Raw genomic sequence first — 17,230 nt, 5'->3', positions numbered from 1 at the left:
GCTGGGATAGGTGGGAAAAAAGCCAGCATCTGTGATGGTATGGGGCTGTGTTACTGACAATGGCATGGGTAATTTACACATCTGTGAAGGCACCATTAATGCTGAAAGGTACATACAGGTTTTGGAGAAATATATGCTGCCATCCAAGCAACGTCTTTTTCATGGACGCCCCTGCTTATTTCAGCAAGACAATGCCAAACCACATTCTGCACGTGTTACAACAGCGTGGCTTTGTAGTAAAAGAGTGCAAGTACTAGACTGGCCTGCCTGCAGTCCAGACCTGTCTCCCATTGAAAATTTGTGGCACATTATGAAGCGTAAAATACGACAACGGAGACCCCGGACTGTTGAACAGCTGAAGCTGTACATCAAGCAAGAATGGGAAAGAATTCCACCTACAAAGCTTCAACAATTAGTGTCCTCAGTTCCCAAACATTTATTGAATGTTGTTAAAAGAAAAGGTGATGTAACACAGTGGTAAACATGACCCTGTCCCAGTTTTTTTGGAACGTGTTGCAGCCATAAAATTCTAAGTTAATGATTATTTACTAAAAACAATCAAGTTTATCAGTTTGAACATTAAATATCTTGTCTTTGTATTGTATTATATTAAATATAGGTCGAACATGATTTGCAAATCATTGTATTCTGTTTATTTATGTTTAACACAACGTCCCAACTTTGTTGGAATTGTCGTTGTATAATGTACTATTTTAATTCCTACGCCTTTCACCTGATTTGGATGTAAATCACCTCAAATGAAAGCTGATAATCTCCAGTTAAGGTACATCTTGTTGGTTTCATTTCAAATCCATTGTGGCGCTGTTTAGAGCCAAAAAAAGAGAATTGTGTTGATGTCCCAATATTTATGGTCTTGAGTGTATGCAATAATCATAATGACTTATTGAAATAAATAAGCATTCCTGTTAAGAAAGGTATAAATTGTACTGAATTGAAAAGACACACTGCTGAAAGTATAACAATCACTTGATGCAACGATAAATCCGATTTCAGAACCAAAAATATTAACAAACTTACGTTTACTGTTAGAGAGGTAAGTGGTAGCCTTGTTTGGTATCAAAAATTCATTTCTTCATGTAGTAAATGCAAAGCAGGCATTGACCCTATTTATAATTGCTAATATAGACATTAAAGGAGGAATCGGTTTCATAGCGAAGACATACAGTAGATTTCATCCATCCATCCACTTTCTGAGCCGCTTCTCCTCACTAGGGTCGCGGGCGTGCTGGAGCCTATCCCAGCTGTCATCGGACAGGAGGCGGGGTACACCCTGAACTGGTTGCCAGCCAATCGCAGGGCACATAGAAACAAACTACCATTCGCACTCACAGTCATGCCTACGGGCAATTTAGGGTCTCCAATTAATGCATGTTTTTGGGATGTTGGAGGAAACCGGAGTGCCTGGAGAAACATGCAAACTCCACACAGGCGGGGACGGGGATTGAACCCCGCACCACAGAACTGTGAGGCTGACGCTCTAACCAGTCGGCCACCGTGCCGCCAGTAGATTTAATTTCTTTTTTAATATTTTAATTGAGTTGACAAATCAAAAATGCTGCCAAATGTTTTCTGCGTTGAAAAAGATTTGTATTGTCTGCTTCGTACAAATATGAATCACAATGTTTGAGTGAGAAATATCCATACAAATGTAATATTACCTCCTTTGGAGTCAAAAGAAAGGGAAAATAAATCTTAGGTCTTAAGGATGTTCTAGTTAGGTAGCTTCAGTGTTTTGAAAAATTTATCTCTCAGTGGTTTTAGAACATGAAAGGAAACCTAATATAACTATCCTGATGAGTTGTTTTGAAAAAGTTGAAGACTATTATTGGAAAGTCAAACAACAAAAGGTGAACAAGTAGCGGAGGAGTGAGGAGGAAACTGTGTCAATGTTTACTTTAACTAAACAGTGTTGAATTATTCTAAAGAGCTGCTTAAACTACTTTTTTTTAAAAAAAAAAACAAGGTTTGCGCACACACAAAAAAAAAGAAAATATGAGATTGTCTAGTGGCCTCGACATTTCTCTCATGTTGCTCAGACACATTTGCATCCAACATTCCATCCAGCAGAGCAAAACGAGCAGCAAGCGTTTCCTCAAGTAGTTTATAGTGCTGCTGGACAGGAGCCATTGAGAGGAGCCACATGCAGACCAGTACGCCTACAGGCAAGCAAGTTAACCTACGGTGGCCTGGAATTGCAAAATTGTGAAACATTTTAACATTTCAGAAAACACAAAAAACAAAACACGAAACACTAACATTTCAGAAAACACAAAAACAAGTATAAAAAGATAGATTAAGAGTTAAGGAAGAAGCAGGTTGCTAAAGAGAGAGCATGCTCGCGAGAATTAAAGGGAAAGCGTGGATATTTGAAAGGAAGCCCCATTAATTTTTTAACATACTGAGCGAGGGATCCACCCTCAGCTTCCTTGCAAATATCCACACTTTCCCTTTAATTCTCACCAGCATGCTCTCTCTTTAGCAACCTGCTTCTTCCTTAACTTGTAATCTATCTTTTTATGCTTTTAGAAATGTGATCAAGTACAATATATTGTATATAGAGGATCAAACGCCTATACAAGCTCGCTGTTCAGGTCGTCCATATATACAATCGCTATTTGGGATGGACATCACGTTCCATCTGTGTAGCCTCCCCTTCCCGCGATGCAGGAGCCAATCATGTTGAAGCGGGGCGGGTCTTGCCGAAAAAGGCCGTGGGATATCCAAGACTCTCTGCGAAATGGGCCCCTCCCTTTCCGGGTTTCCGCAACTGTAATTTGTTTCGTCTTTTTGTAAAAGTGTTTCTGCTTTTGTTTTTGTGTTTCCTGAAATGTTAAAGTGTTTCGTCTTTTGTTTTCTGAAATGTTAAAGTGTTTAATCTTCTGTTTTTGTGTTTTCTGAAATGTTAAAGTGTTTCCTGTTTTGTTTTTGTGTTTCCTGAAATGTTAAGGGCGTTTCATGTTTTGTTTGTGTTTTTTCTGAAATGTTAAAAGTGTTTTGTTTTTTGAAATGTTAAAGTGTTTCATGTTTAGTTTTTGTGTTTTCTGAAATGTTAAAGTGTTTCAGAATTTGTTATATTGTATTGCACTTCCAGGCCACCGTAGTAACCTGACTCAACTTTTTTCCAATAAAAGGGAAAAGGAGATCTGATAACAAATCAAGCTCTTCCTCCGATTTTAACGCGAATACTTTCTCTTAATAAAGCTTTTCCAAACAGTGATCAATGCAGTTCTTGCTCATGTTTAATTAGCTGAACACGGTAGAGATGGCTTGTCAAAAGTCTCTATCCATTACACGTACAGTAGGCCACCACTAATAACTCTTTCACTTCCTCTGAAAACTTGGAACTGCCACGTTCCGCCACAATAATTATAACAGCAGCTTAGCCATAGCGCCATTCAAGGGACCCAAGAACACTGAGGCATTGAAATTAGGTTCAGTAAGACTAATGTGATGGCTTTGACCAAAGCCTTCATGTGTGTTCGTGCCAAGGTGGCGTAGTGTGCCACATTTGTTTTACACAAGACAAAAGCCTTTAATTTTCAACGATAATTTATTCATACAAACATTCATCAAACGTACAAGAGAAAAAGCTTTCAACACTCCCACACTTACAAACATGCTGCTGTATGATTCATCATTGGAAACTTCAAAGATAAACACACACTGCACTTGACAAGTTACTACTGAGAGCAATTACTGTTGCGCTTTGACCTCTTGGGACATTTTTTTTTTCTTTGTGGCATGCTGAAGTGTTAGCTTATATTGTCAAAAGTTCAGCGTCGTTTGGGGTTTACCGTTACAGCTGCATTGAAGATGTTTACCAACCAAGAGTGAAGTACTCTTAAAAATGGCTGTGATTGCCAGACTCAGTCAATTAGCCCTTCGGGACTCAAGTGTAGGAAGTAACACACACATGGGCCTCAGAGGTCAGGTTACTCAGTGCATAGATCAGTCAGTCCAGTGCTACTAAATATGCAGCAACAAAAAAGGAGGACAACACCAATGTGTCAGCTCTTACGTCACTACAGGATTGGTGATCTTTGAACCCTAGAAGCAGAATAGTATTCAACACAAACACAAATCTATAGCCTTCAGGCTAATTCATCATTTTGCCAACAATTTTTCTCTCTCTACATTCATAGAATACATTCAAATTAAAAGATAGTGTGCAAGAGCTTTTAAATGAAATGGGCATGTAAACTGATTCCGTTTTTACAATGACTATGCATTGCTGTTCATGTTGAACTGCAGTACAATGCTATAATAGCTTAATTGGTTCAAACACTGGGGAATTACGATCAATCGTCCAATAATTTTAGCTAATATAGGATGGTGTTGACTTTATAACAGCATACACGTTAATAAAGGCAGCACGGTGAAGCGTGTGGTAACTTGTTAGCACATCTACCTTAAAGTCCAAGGTTGTAGGTTTGACACTCTGCTTTTCTGTGTGGGGTTTGTATCTCCTCCACATAATTAATTACATGTACTTTCTCTGGATACTCTTGCTTCCTCCCACATTTCAAAAATATGCATGTTAGGTTAACTGAATGCTGTAGCATAAAATTAATGGATGGATGGTTGTTTCCAAATGATCTCTACATGGGATCAGAAAGCTATGATTAAAATTTAGTAATACTTCCTTGCAAGAAAACCTTTAATAATGCTTTGAGGTACTTACATATTACTCTGATAACCAACTTATTTACATACAGCAAATTAGGTTTGGCTTCAATCATGCCACGCCAGCTTTTTCCCAGTTTAGTTCTGATAGTCCTGTTTGACAGCATAAGGCATCATAAAACATAGAAAACACCTCATGTTAAATTAAATTCATAAGGCATTCCAAATGTAGCCAAATAAACCAGGTAAGGACTATGGGGCTGAGAATCGATGAACAAGTCCAAGTCATTGAAGCTGCCCTGCACAATATTTAAGTGAAGATGACACCCTCAAGTGGAGGACAATTCTACTGCATTTTATTTTAGTGACTTGTCAAATTTGGGTGGCGCGTGCGTGTGTGTGTGTGTAAATGTACTACCTGACTTAAGCTTTTCATACTTTCTGGAGGATTTCTGTGTATTATAAAAATAAAACATGCTTTTTCCAAAATAACTACCGGTTCATTACTTTTCTTTGTTAAAGGGAAAATTTCAAGAAACCCAATCAATGGATGAATTGGGCAGTCTTAAAATTGGCAAAATAAATGGCTTTTCCTCCAAAATTTCTTTTTGCACTTGTGCACACACTCACAAGAATACACCTACAATTTGACAAATACAGGCAATTTTGACAACTAAATCATATGAAAAAAAAGAGATATCACTCAAAAGACTCATAGCGCTACTTTTAAACTTAGCATTCACAAAAGCACACAGTGGCTGTGGGATGGTGGATCCGACCTCAGAGACCTCTGCTGCTCAAGAGTGCCTCTGCAGGGTAGAGCCGTTTTGCATAAAGTGATTCCTGACTCTCCTGCAGCAACTTATGAAGCCTCTTCCATCTCTTATTGATCTGGTAGGCTCCAGAGGCGCTTATCACTGCAGTTTCTTTAGAACAAGTCCCAAGATTTAAGAGTGACCAAAAGGGGAAGGCTCCTGTAAACCCTGTAAGAAAGAGGAAGATTTTGAAAATATTAAGCGTACAGAGCATGGCTTTCTTTGTTTCACAATGTTAGAGACTCTGACCTAGCTAATAGTACATGTAAACTTGTAAAGCCAAAATGCAGGCTCAAGCAAATCATTAAAAAGATTGCAGAAAAAAACAGCTGGCACAATCATAAGAGCTGGATTAAACATTCTTTCAATACAGAAATTAGTTGTGAGTGACACTGATAGAACGGTATTGCCACTGTCGGCACAATTCTCCCATCTCCAAAATCACTACTTTGCATTAGTTACTAAACACCGCATCATTCAAGTTGGTATTGTACCTTATGTTGATTGCAGCTACGGTCACCTCCAAAAGTATTGAAAAGGCAAGGTCTTTGTTTGACATTTGGTTTCCAGATCAAAAGATGAATATGTGACAAACGTTCAGAATTCCAGCTTTTATTTCATGGTATTTACATCTAGATGTGTTAAATAACTCAGGACAGAAGAATAATAATAAGAAGAATCACCTTTTATTGTCATGAACATGCATGCATGTACACGAAATTTGTTCTCTGCATTTAACCCATCACAGTGAACACATACACGTTAGTGGAACACACTGGAGCAGGGGCAGCTGAAGAGCCCGGGGACAGAGCACCTTTTGTTTGAAGCCACCCACTTTTCAAGTGAGCAAAAGTATTGGAACATGTGACTGATGGGTCTTTCTAGCGGCTCAGGTGTTGCCTTTTAGATTGATTGCCTCAACTTGAGATGTTTGTTTTTGGCTTTGGGTTTCACCTGTGAAAACTGCATTTCCTGTTAAGCAAACATGAAGACCAGAAAGCTATCTATGGGAGAAAAGTAAACTTTTTTATTTTATTTTATTTTTTTAAACCGGTCCTGTTCATGGCCTTGCAGAATGGTGGATCTGTATGCATTTCTGGTGAAACAATTTTGCTGTGCAATAGGGGAGTTTGAAATACTCCCTCTGCTTATTTAAAAATTTGTTTTTAATTATTCTTATTGAAATGCAGCTGGACAGAAAAGGGTTTTAGGTGACAGACAGTCAGCTAGTGTGTCCAGCAGGGGACCCAACCAAGGGGAAGCCACCGACACCCCAGGACCCAGGGAGGTCGCGGGCCTGATCAAAGCGCCTCGATCATTTCCAAAGGGATGGGCACGGGCACCGGACCACCGCCACCCACACCCCCATCTGCTTACGATCCAAAACACAGAAGCTCATCTGTGAAGCATGGTGGAGGTAATGTCATGACTTGGGCTTGCATGGCTGCTTCTGGAACAGGCTCACTAGTCATTATTGATGAGGTAACTCATGATAGCAGCACCAGAATGAATTCTGAAGTCTACAAAACCATTTCGTCTGGCAATTTACAGAAAATGCATCCAAATTAATCGTGAGAAGCTTTATCTTGCAACAAGACAATTACCCAAAATGCACTGCCAACACAACAAAGGACTTCATCAGGGGGAAAAATTGGAAGGTCCCAGACTGGTCAAGTCAATCACAGGACCTTAACCCAATAGAGCATGAATTTTACCTCCTGAAGAGGAGACTGAAGGGAGAACCCCCCAGAAACAAACAAGAACTGAAAGAGGCTGCAGCAAAGGCCTGGAAAAGCATTTCAAATGAAGAACGCAACAGTCGGGTGAAGACAATGGGTCGCAGGCTTGATGCAGTTATTGCAAATAAGGGTTATGCCACCAACTATTTAATGTTATTCACTTTAAATTAATTTCATCATGTCTGTTCCAATGCCTTAGCTAAGGTGCTCTGTCGCGAGTTGTTATACGCATCTAGATGTAAATACCATGAACTAAAAGCTGGAATTCTGAACTTTTGATTTGAAACCCAAATGTCTTTAGTATACAACAAAAACAAAGGAATTGACCTTGCCATTCCAATACTTTTGGAAGGGAATGCATATCTCTGCGGACCATGTGACACCTTACCTGGTTATAAGTGACTATTGACAGATTGCTTTGTAGGCTGTTTGCTACTATGTCTACAGAGTTGTGTGAAAGTCCATTCTGATCTTGCTGCAGCTGGTTCGGGCTTCCCTGCCAGTGTTCCTCTGAGACTTTATGGCTGCTGTCATGATGGAGGCTGGTGTTGCTGTTGGGCCATTTGCTCCTCTCTGGTGAGGCAAAGGGGTTGTAATTTCCCTCTACATTGCGATGAGGTTGGGTGTTGAACTCTGCCTGGAAGGACGAAAGCTGCTGTGTGACACCAAGAAGGCCTCCGACCTCCACGCTCAGGATTACCCAAATAATATCTGTCAAAAAACAGAAGTGAGCTATTAGGTAAAACAGGACTATGTTTTTGGTAGTGGGCTTCATAAATGGCTTCATAAAACTCCTGAATTAAAAGAAAAATTTATTATGAGATTTCTTAAATTAAATATTGATAGTGAGTCACTTTGCTGATTAATTAATAGGTAGAAAGATCTGAGATCTTTCACGTCACAGTGATTTCACAAGTGATAAACGTACAGAGAGAGACAGTCCAACCTGTAATTCTAATACATAGGTGTCAAACTCAAGGTCCAGGGTTTTTGTGGCCCACTACAGCAAATAAATGTGTGTACTTCATGTTTCTTGTGGATATATTTGTTCGTTTCATTTTAGCAGAAAATCTATATGGAAATTGCAATTATTTTCACTTTTTACGTGTTAAAAGCAAAGCTTCCACCAAATAATATAAATTAAATAAGTGTTTATATTTATTCGTCACTTTTTTAATGACTTAAAATTACAGACTAAATCTATTTTTAAAATATATATATATACAGTGGAACCTCAATTCAACGGATTAATGAATCATCTGTTAAATCCGATCGTCCGTTAAATTGAAGCAAAGTTCATCCAAATTTAGCTCACTGGTGCAAGGGAGGGGTGACTAAGTTCCAACTGGACACTATTTTATGTCCGAAGTCCATTAAATCGGGTTTCCAGCTGAAACGAAAAGGCAGAGGCAATCGTGTGTTTATATACAGTGGGTACGGAAAGTATTCAGACCCCGTTAAATTTTTCACTCTTTTTTTTAGATTGCAACCATTTGCTAAAATCATTTAAGTTAATTTCCCCCCGCATTAATGTACACATAGCAGCCCATATTGACAGAAAAAATTTTTTTTTTTGACATTTTTGCAGATTTATTAAAAAAGAAAAACTGAAATATCTCACAGCCATAAGTATTCAGATCCTTTGCTCAGTATTTAGTAGAAGCGCCCTTTTGAGCTAATACAGCCATGAGTCTTTTTGGGAATGATGCAACAAGTTTTTCACACCTGGATTTGGGGATCCTCTGCCATTCCTCCTTGCAGATCCTCTCCAGTTCTGTCAGGTTGGATGGTCAACAGTTGGTGGGCACCCATTTTCAGGTCTCTCCAGAGATGCTCAATTGGGTTTAAGTCAGGGCTCTGGCTGGGCCATTCAAGAACAATCACATAGTTGTTCTAAAGCCACTCCTTCGCTATTTTAGCTGTGTGCTTAGGGTCATTGTCTTGTTGGAAGGTAAACCTTCGGCCCAGTCTGAGGTCCGGAGCACTCTGGAGAAGGTTTTCGTCCAGGATACATTCCACTTACAATTAAGGGCAACAATTTCTATCTTGGTCTCATCAGACCAGAGAATCTTATTTCTCACCATCTTGGAGTCCTTCAGGTGTTTTTTTAGCAAACTCCATGAGGCCTTTCACATGTGTTGCACTGAGGAGAGGCTTCCACCGGGCCACTCTGCCATAAAGCCCCGACTGGTGGAGGGCTGCAGTGATGGTTGACTTTCTAGAACTTTCTCCCATCTCCTGACTGCATCTCTGGACCTCAGCCACAGTGATCTTAGGGATCTTCTTTACCTCTCTCACCAAGGCTCTTCCCCCCCCCCAATTTCTCAGTTTGGCCGGACGGCCAGCTCTATGAAGGGTTCTGATCGTCCCAAACGGCTTCCATTTCAGGATTATGGAGGCCATTGTGCTCTTAGGAACCTTTAGTACAGCAGAAAGTTTTTTTGTAACCTTGGCCGGCTCTGTGCCTTGCCACAATTCTGTCGCTGAGCTCTTCAGGCAGTTCCTTTGACCTCATAATTCTAATTTGCTCTGACATACACTGTGAGCTGTAAGGTCTTATATAGACAGGTGTGTGGCTTTCCTAATCAAGCCCAATCAGTATAATCAAACACAGCTGGACTCCAATGAAGGTGTAGAACCATTTTAAGGATGAACAGAAGAAATGGACAGCACCCGAGTTAAATGAGTGTCACAGCAAAGGGTCTGAATACTTATGGCTGTGTGATATTTCATTTTCTTTTTTTTATAAATCAACACAAATTTCAACAATTACGTTTTTTTTCTTTCTATCATTATGGGGTGCTGTGCGTACATTAATGATGGAAAAAAAAATAATTAAATGAAAATAAATAATGCCCAAAGGTTTTCTACATTAAATAAAGTTTTCCAAAATTTCAGTTAATAACTGAAAAGTTAATCTTTCACTTATCTCTGTTTGAAGTTTAAACAAAAGCAAAAAGTGCAGGTAGTTTCCAGGGTCAACAACATCTCATAAGGTTAACTGAAAATTTTAATAAATAAAATAGTTACCTGAAGTTAACCACTTTGAAATTAATCCGTCAAACTAAAAAAAGGCTGATGCCGATATGCATCAAAAGTCAGAATATCGGTGCTGATAACCGGCCTGGCTGATTGGTCTATCCCTATGTAGTAGTGCTTCTAAAATATCTATCTTTGCAGCCCTTCTTAAAACTATTCCTAATGGAAAACTCTAGTGTGTAAAATGCATGGGAGAATTGTTTCATAAAGTTTCAAAAATGTTTAAGGCAAATATGCTAAAAAGCAAAAATGACTTTGTATTATTGTATAGTTTGTTACACGTACCTCCATAGTAAAGTCCTGTTGCTGTGCACATTCTCCACTGGCCCTGGTACATACCAGGAGACACAGGACTCTCCATAGGCACACTTACGTCCGTCATTTCCTGAGGGGCTAGAGACCGTACCGTTACCATGTTTACGTGACCAAACTCATCTCCCCCAACATACTTCAGGCAAACCCCAGGCGGCCAAGACTCTGCACCTGGAAGACAGGCAGACATGAATGCAGCGCTACTTAAAGGGATACTGTACTTTTTTCATGGGGATTTTTATTTAATTTGCAGCAGTGAAAAGTTATTTTCATGAATTTGAAAATATGGTGAATTTTTATGCACATTTAGTAATTTTGAAAATGTATTTTAAAAATTGTACTGGGCGCTGCCATATTTGCCGAACCCGTAACAGGATAACCCGGTAGTGACACCACATATGCTCAATCTGTGGCCAAGAAAGTACAGTGAGTGTTGATAATGCCTATGCCGGGGTTCAGCAACCTTAATTATTCAGAGAGCAATTTGGACCATCTCCCACAGAAAAAAAACCCGCCGGGTGCCACAAAACCCTTATGACATTTAAAGTGAGGATAACACTGCATATATCGTTTTTTTTAATGTTTTTTTTAACCTGTATGTATGAGAAACTAGTGTTGCAGTTTATAAAATCCATGAACTGCTACAGAGAATGTGAAATGAAACATTTTCAACTCTTAAAAAAAGCTTACTTTAAAATGTGATAGTCAATGTCTATTTGAGTGTTCCTCGTATCAAAAATTGAGTCTGCTTTTGTGTTATGTCATCATTTTATCGCATGTGGAGCGTGCAGTCAGCTGTCAACTTGAATTAAAAAAAAACTATTTCACATGTAAAATATATTTGTTAAATAATAAGCTTAAGATGATTTTTTTTACTGCTGAAACACAGCACACAACATTGGCACATCAGTCCCCTAGGTTGAGAATCTACTTGGCAGGCCGGTTGCAGAGTGGCGCTGTGGTGTTTGATAAGCACAATCAAAATAATCTAGTCAAACAAAGGTTTGTGAACGATGCTTATTTATTTCACATAATATAATTGCCAGTTATCTATTTACAAACCTTTAATGGAAAAGGTTTCTGAATGAGTTTAAAATGTGAAATGTAAATATTTCCAGTTAAAACGGTGCAGAAAATATGAGATTTAGTCTTTCTGCTTTTCTTCAAATTTTGCATTTTCATGTAATCGTATCTTCTCTCTCTTTCATGTAATGAAATATGTTTAACAAATAAAAAAACAGTACAGTAACAAAGCTAAATTGATTAAAACAAAATAGTAATTTTGAGACCTATCATTGTGTAGATCTCAAAACTCATCAAACTCAGCACGCTATAGAGTTTTTTAATCCATGTTCATGGGCTCACCTTGCTCATTCGGTTTGCAGGTGAAATATGCCCACACCGGGGCTGACATTAGGCGGTGTAATCATCCTTTTTCATCCTAATTTCTCCTACGTTAGTTTGTTTCATGCAGACTCACTTTCTGCATGTGTGTCTCATGCTAGTGGCCCAGCCTCTCCCAACAGATAGAAAAACACTGGATGACTAACAAGAGGGCACACTCCAGTCATTCTGCTCTGGAACAAACGTGCTAGTGCTGAGACCAGCTGAGACCAATGGACAGAATGAAGCCTCTTGTCATCCAACCACTTTGGAGACGAGAAACGAGGAAAACAAACGATATATCGAGGTCGCCAAAATTGAGTTCATTTTCATTTATCTATTTGTGGATTCATCTTTTCAACCGTCAATCATCTAACTCACTCGCTGCTCGCGTTATGAATCCAACTATAGATCGAGGCAGGACATGATTCAATGATTGGCTGCTACAGTGACGACGTCTGGATGATATGACTGGCTGCTGCAGCATCCAGGCATACTTGCTAGAGCAGCTAATAATTGAATCATGTCCTGCCTCGATCTACAGTGCCCTGATTACAACTCAAATGGACTTCTTAACACGTGGCTGCACACTGCTGGTTCGTTGACTACCAGTATGTTTGATGACTCGGGCAATAATAATAACTGAGGCAATAACGCTTGCAGAAAACATTTTCAAGGAGGTCCGTCTTGGTGCTTTCGTTTTATGAAACGCGGCATCTATCCATCCATCACCAGGTGAGTTACGCCACCATATGTGAATGGATTGTGGATGCCTGGGCTAAGGTATCTGCTTTGACTGTTGTCCGAGCTTTCGCAAAAGCCGGCATCATTGCTGAATAGCCCCTGACAACGAGACTGACTCAGACAATGACGAGGGAACCCGGCATGTTTGATGGAGAATTTGCCCAGCTGTTCAGAAGATGAGGACTTTGATGGATTTGTGGATGAGGATTGATAAAAAAATAACGTGAGTACATTGTTAAATACTTCAATAAATTACAACCGAACTCAGTTTTTCTCCCACTGCCTTTTTAAAAACATTGTTTTAGCGTGCATGCATGCTATCGTATGTTTTAAGCTAGCGTATGTTTTACCATGCCTGCGCCCAATAATACGGTGCGCCTTATGTATGTGTTAAATACAGAAATAGACCCCGTAACTGAGACTGCCGCTTTTAATACGGTGCGCCCTATGGTAAAATACGGTACTGTATACTGCGCATCTTCAAAAATATCTTGTCAGGTCATGTATTATAATCAGTCAGGTTAAACCAACATTACAACAGAACAGATAAAGGGTACTAACTTACTGTAATTAAATTACTTTATTGTAATTAAATTACTTCACACACCGAAAATTTAGAGCAGTGATTCTCAACATTAGTGTGCCGTGAGCGCTCTTCAGGTGTCCCGTGGGAAATTATAAAATGTAACTTAATTGCTCCAAAAAATATTTATTTACAAGAAATAATGTATCTTTGTTCATCTATTTATGCCAGGGAGGCATAGTTACAGACAGAACAAGTAAATGCTCTTCTATAAGATGGCAGGATGTACATACAGTAATTAATGTATCCACTTTTTGTGACATTTTTGTTTGTTAGTGTGCCGTGAGATTTTTCAATTGTAAAAGATGTGCCTTGGCTCAGTAAAGGTTGGAAATCACTGCTTTAGCGCATGAATCGACAGAACGCTAGTACAACCGTTAGTGATAGCACTAGCTTGCTAGGCTACATAACGTTTTGTTGCCTGCTTGCGAGCCGTACCGTATTAAAGGTACGTGAACATGCCTTAAGCAAACTTTTAATTAAACTCCTCTCCCAAGTACTGTGACCATCAGCACACGTTTCCCCCCCCCATTTTGTTCTTATAATACACACGACACGATCGATTGTAGTTGTTGTGGCCGTGGTAACGAGTGTATCCGGTCACGTTTGAGTTGACAAGATAAAGCCCAGTGATCGTAAAAGACGGGATGCGGTAGTATCGGAATACAAGATTTTATTACAGTAGTCTGACATAGTGTAATCGTGAAAGACCAAATTTGTCTTGTAGTCTGATCCGGGCATTACGTGTTGTCTGTCCCACACGGGTGACTTTTTTTTTTTTTACCCCATAACTTTATTGGTTGGCAGGTATTTACAGTACTACGTCAAAAGACACGCGACAAGGCTAAAAATAAACAAGCTTTTGGATGCAAATATACTGTACACGATGGCGATGCGGAGTAAATGTCTTTTGCAGAGCCGATCAGCATAAAATACAAATTATCGGCCGATACCGATCAGGCAGATTAGATCGGTGTAAAGTCTAGTCTTTATTGATGGTGTAACTCATGATGGTAGCAGCAGAAGAAATTCTAAAGTCTACAAAACCATTTTGTCTGACAATTTACCGGAAAATGGATCCAAACTAACTGGGAGACGCTTCATCATGCAACAAGACAATGACCCAAAACACACTGCCAACACAACAAAGGACTTCATCAGGGGGGGAAATTGGAAGGTCTTAACTGAAGGGAGAAACCCCCAGAAACAAACAAGAACTGAAAGAGGCTGCAGTAAAGGCCTGGAAAAGCATTTCAAATGAAGAATGCAACAGTGTGGTAAAGTCAATGGGTTGCAGGCTTGATGCAGTTATTACAAGTAAGGATTATGCCACCAAATATTAAATACACTTTACACCCATCTGATCGGCTTGAATAATTCACATTTTATGCTGATCGGTTTTCATGTCATAATCTGTAAACTGGCATTAGCATAACGGTGATATTGGAGGAGGGGAAGGGGCTTGTAGGCTCCTCTCAGGTGGGTAAAAACATTGTCCAGAGTGTTATTTCCCCATGTTGGAAAGTCAATGTTTGAGTAGAGTTTAGGAAACATAGCTTTGGAGTCCGCATTGTTAAAGTCCCCAGCTAGGATGAGGAAAGCATCTGGGTGGGCCGTCAGCTGTCCGCTGATATGATGGTATAGCTCATTTAGCGCCTCACTCCTGTTATTGCTGGAGTTTGGAGGAATATAGACTGCCATAAGCAGTATGGCAGTGAATTCCCTCGGTAAATAAAACGGCCGGCACTTCAGAGCAATCAACTCCAGTTGCGGTGCGTCCCGGCACCAGGCGTCATTGATGTAAACACATAGTCTGCCGCCGCGAGTCTTACCCCCGGCGAGAGTTCTGCCCGCTTGGTAGCATGCTAGTCGGTCGAGCTGAATGGCGCTGTCTGGAACGCTGCTGTATCTTCGTCTTGGAAAATGTAGACGTGACGAAGACGGACTAAAACACTCTGATTTATAAGACGAAAAACACGAAAACACCGTTTGTTTGGGACAGAGAGCAGCCGCTGCGTATGCACGTGCTGCCATTTTGGGGTGGGGGTCGGGGGGGAATTGCTGTTCCAATACTTTTGGAGGGAACTGTATGTCACATAGTAACTGCACTGAGCAAACGCACCTGTAAGTAACGTTATGGTTGCTAAATGGTTGCGCACCGTACTTGTCAGCTTCTTAAAAACAAAGCCACACATTCGACGGTACTCATAACTAACACAGAATTTGCCCAAATTTGGGTAATGGCCAAACTTTGTATGCTGAAGCATTCAGAGTTTCTATTCACTGGAGCCCAGGGGCTAATATTTTGGACATTTCCAACTTTGTGGGAACAGTTTGTTCCGACATGACTGTGCATCAGTGCACACATCAAGGTTAATAAAAACACAGATGTGAGAGTTTGATGTGAATGAACTTCACTGGCCTGCACAATCCTGACCTCAACCCTGTAGAATACTTTTGGATGAATTACAGCGGAAACTGGGAGCCAAGCCTTCTTGTCCAACATCAGTGTGTAATCTCACAAATGCGCTTCTAGAAAAATGGTCATAAATTTCCATAAACGTACTCCTAAACCTTGTGGAAAGCCTTTCCAGAAGGGTTTAAGATGTTACAATTGCAGAGTCAGGAGCGATGTCGTATTAAAACCTACGGATTGGGATGGGACCCTATGTAATGGGATGACACTTAAATTGATATTAGAATTAAGGCAGGTGAGCCAATACTTTTAGCAATATCTTGTATTTGTGAAGGACAAATGACTGTTGTTTGGGCTCTACCTGTGTTCTGTATCCTCCAGGTCTTGGTGAAACGTGTGTCAGGTGGAACTGATTCACCCTCACCAATCGTCACATCCTTCACAAGGGACATGCAAGGCGCACTGATATTAGGACTCTCAAAGTCATAGTAGGCTCCAATAGCTGCTTGTAAATTCCTGAAACAGAAAGGAGACAAGAGGTAGTTACACAGTATTTATTAGCACTATCTTTTTCATAGCAAATTTATCACTATGGGTGTCTATTGGCAGGTTTCAAAGCCTTTCTGAAGCTCATTTGCTTTCGTCATCAGGAGATGAACAATACAGTAACAAATGTTACAAACCAGTACAATTTCAGTGATTTGGTGATGGCCAGGAAAATACATTATCTTTGACACATCCAATGAACGGGCTGTCCTGTGAAAACAAATCCTTGCAGTTTGAACATTTAAAAAATACGCAAGTAAATGTTAGTCAACAGTTTCACTACAACAGGGTTGTTGGGTAGAATCCTATTCATGCAATGCCATTAAAATATATATCCCTTTTCTACACCGCTTATCCTCACTAGGGTCACGGGAATGCTGGAGCCTATACTAGCTAACTGCGGGCGGGAAGCGGGGTACACCCTGAACTGGTTGCCAGCCAATCGCAGGGCACATACAAACAAACAACCATTCACACTCACATTCAGACCTACGGATAATTTAGAGTCTTCAATTAACCTTCCATGCATGTTTTTGGGATGTGGGAGGAAACCGGAGTACCCGGAGAAAACCCACAAAGGCACGGGGAGAACATGCAAACTCAACACAGGCGAGGCCAGATTTGAATCCGGGTCCTCCAAACTGTGAGGCGGATGTGCTAATCAGTCGACCACCGTGCTGCTTAAATATATTATATTAGATGTATAAACACACACACACACACACACACACATTTGTTTAATGTATAGATTATACAATTGCAGGACAAGTGATTACATTCTTTTTTTTAATAGGAGGAATCTGAGCTTGTTCCTAAAGACCTCTCAAATTAATTCAGAGAGTTGTTTCAATATACATTATACAAATTTGAATTAATTGCTGAAAACGTGTGCTAAGACTCTGAACTATGTAGTGCTCAAATGCATAGATATAGCGGTGGTTAAACAGTTTTTCACCATTTCAAGGGGCTCTAAGAAGATACCAGTGTTTTGTTTCTGAATACGTTAAAT

General features: G+C 40.0%; 1 protein-coding gene across 2 annotated transcripts in view; it reads right to left on the bottom strand.

Moving 5' to 3' along the window:
- Nucleotides 1–3,552: 3,552 nt before the first annotated feature.
- LOC133409659 (protein ILRUN-like) overlaps nt 3,553–17,230 on the bottom strand; it is a 22,784-nt gene continuing 9,106 nt past the window's right edge. The window contains exons 2-5 of one of the 2 annotated variants that reach the window (XM_061689993.1): nt 16,037–16,191; nt 10,523–10,630; nt 7,587–7,909; nt 3,553–5,627 (exon numbers count right to left, since the gene is read on the bottom strand). In XM_061689993.1, the coding sequence (XP_061545977.1) occupies nt 5,592–5,627; nt 7,587–7,909; nt 10,523–10,630; nt 16,037–16,191 (622 nt within the window). In that variant the 3' untranslated portion in view covers nt 3,553–5,591. Of the gene's footprint in view, nt 5,628–7,586; nt 7,910–10,522; nt 10,721–16,036; nt 16,192–17,230 lie in introns of both variants that reach the window. The other variant, XM_061689986.1, reaches the window with a different exon arrangement.

Source organism: Phycodurus eques, chromosome 1 (genome assembly GCF_024500275.1).
Source record: "Phycodurus eques isolate BA_2022a chromosome 1, UOR_Pequ_1.1, whole genome shotgun sequence".
Taxonomy (NCBI): domain Eukaryota; kingdom Metazoa; phylum Chordata; class Actinopteri; order Syngnathiformes; family Syngnathidae; genus Phycodurus; species Phycodurus eques.
This window is presented reverse-complemented; position numbering and strand designations above follow the sequence as displayed.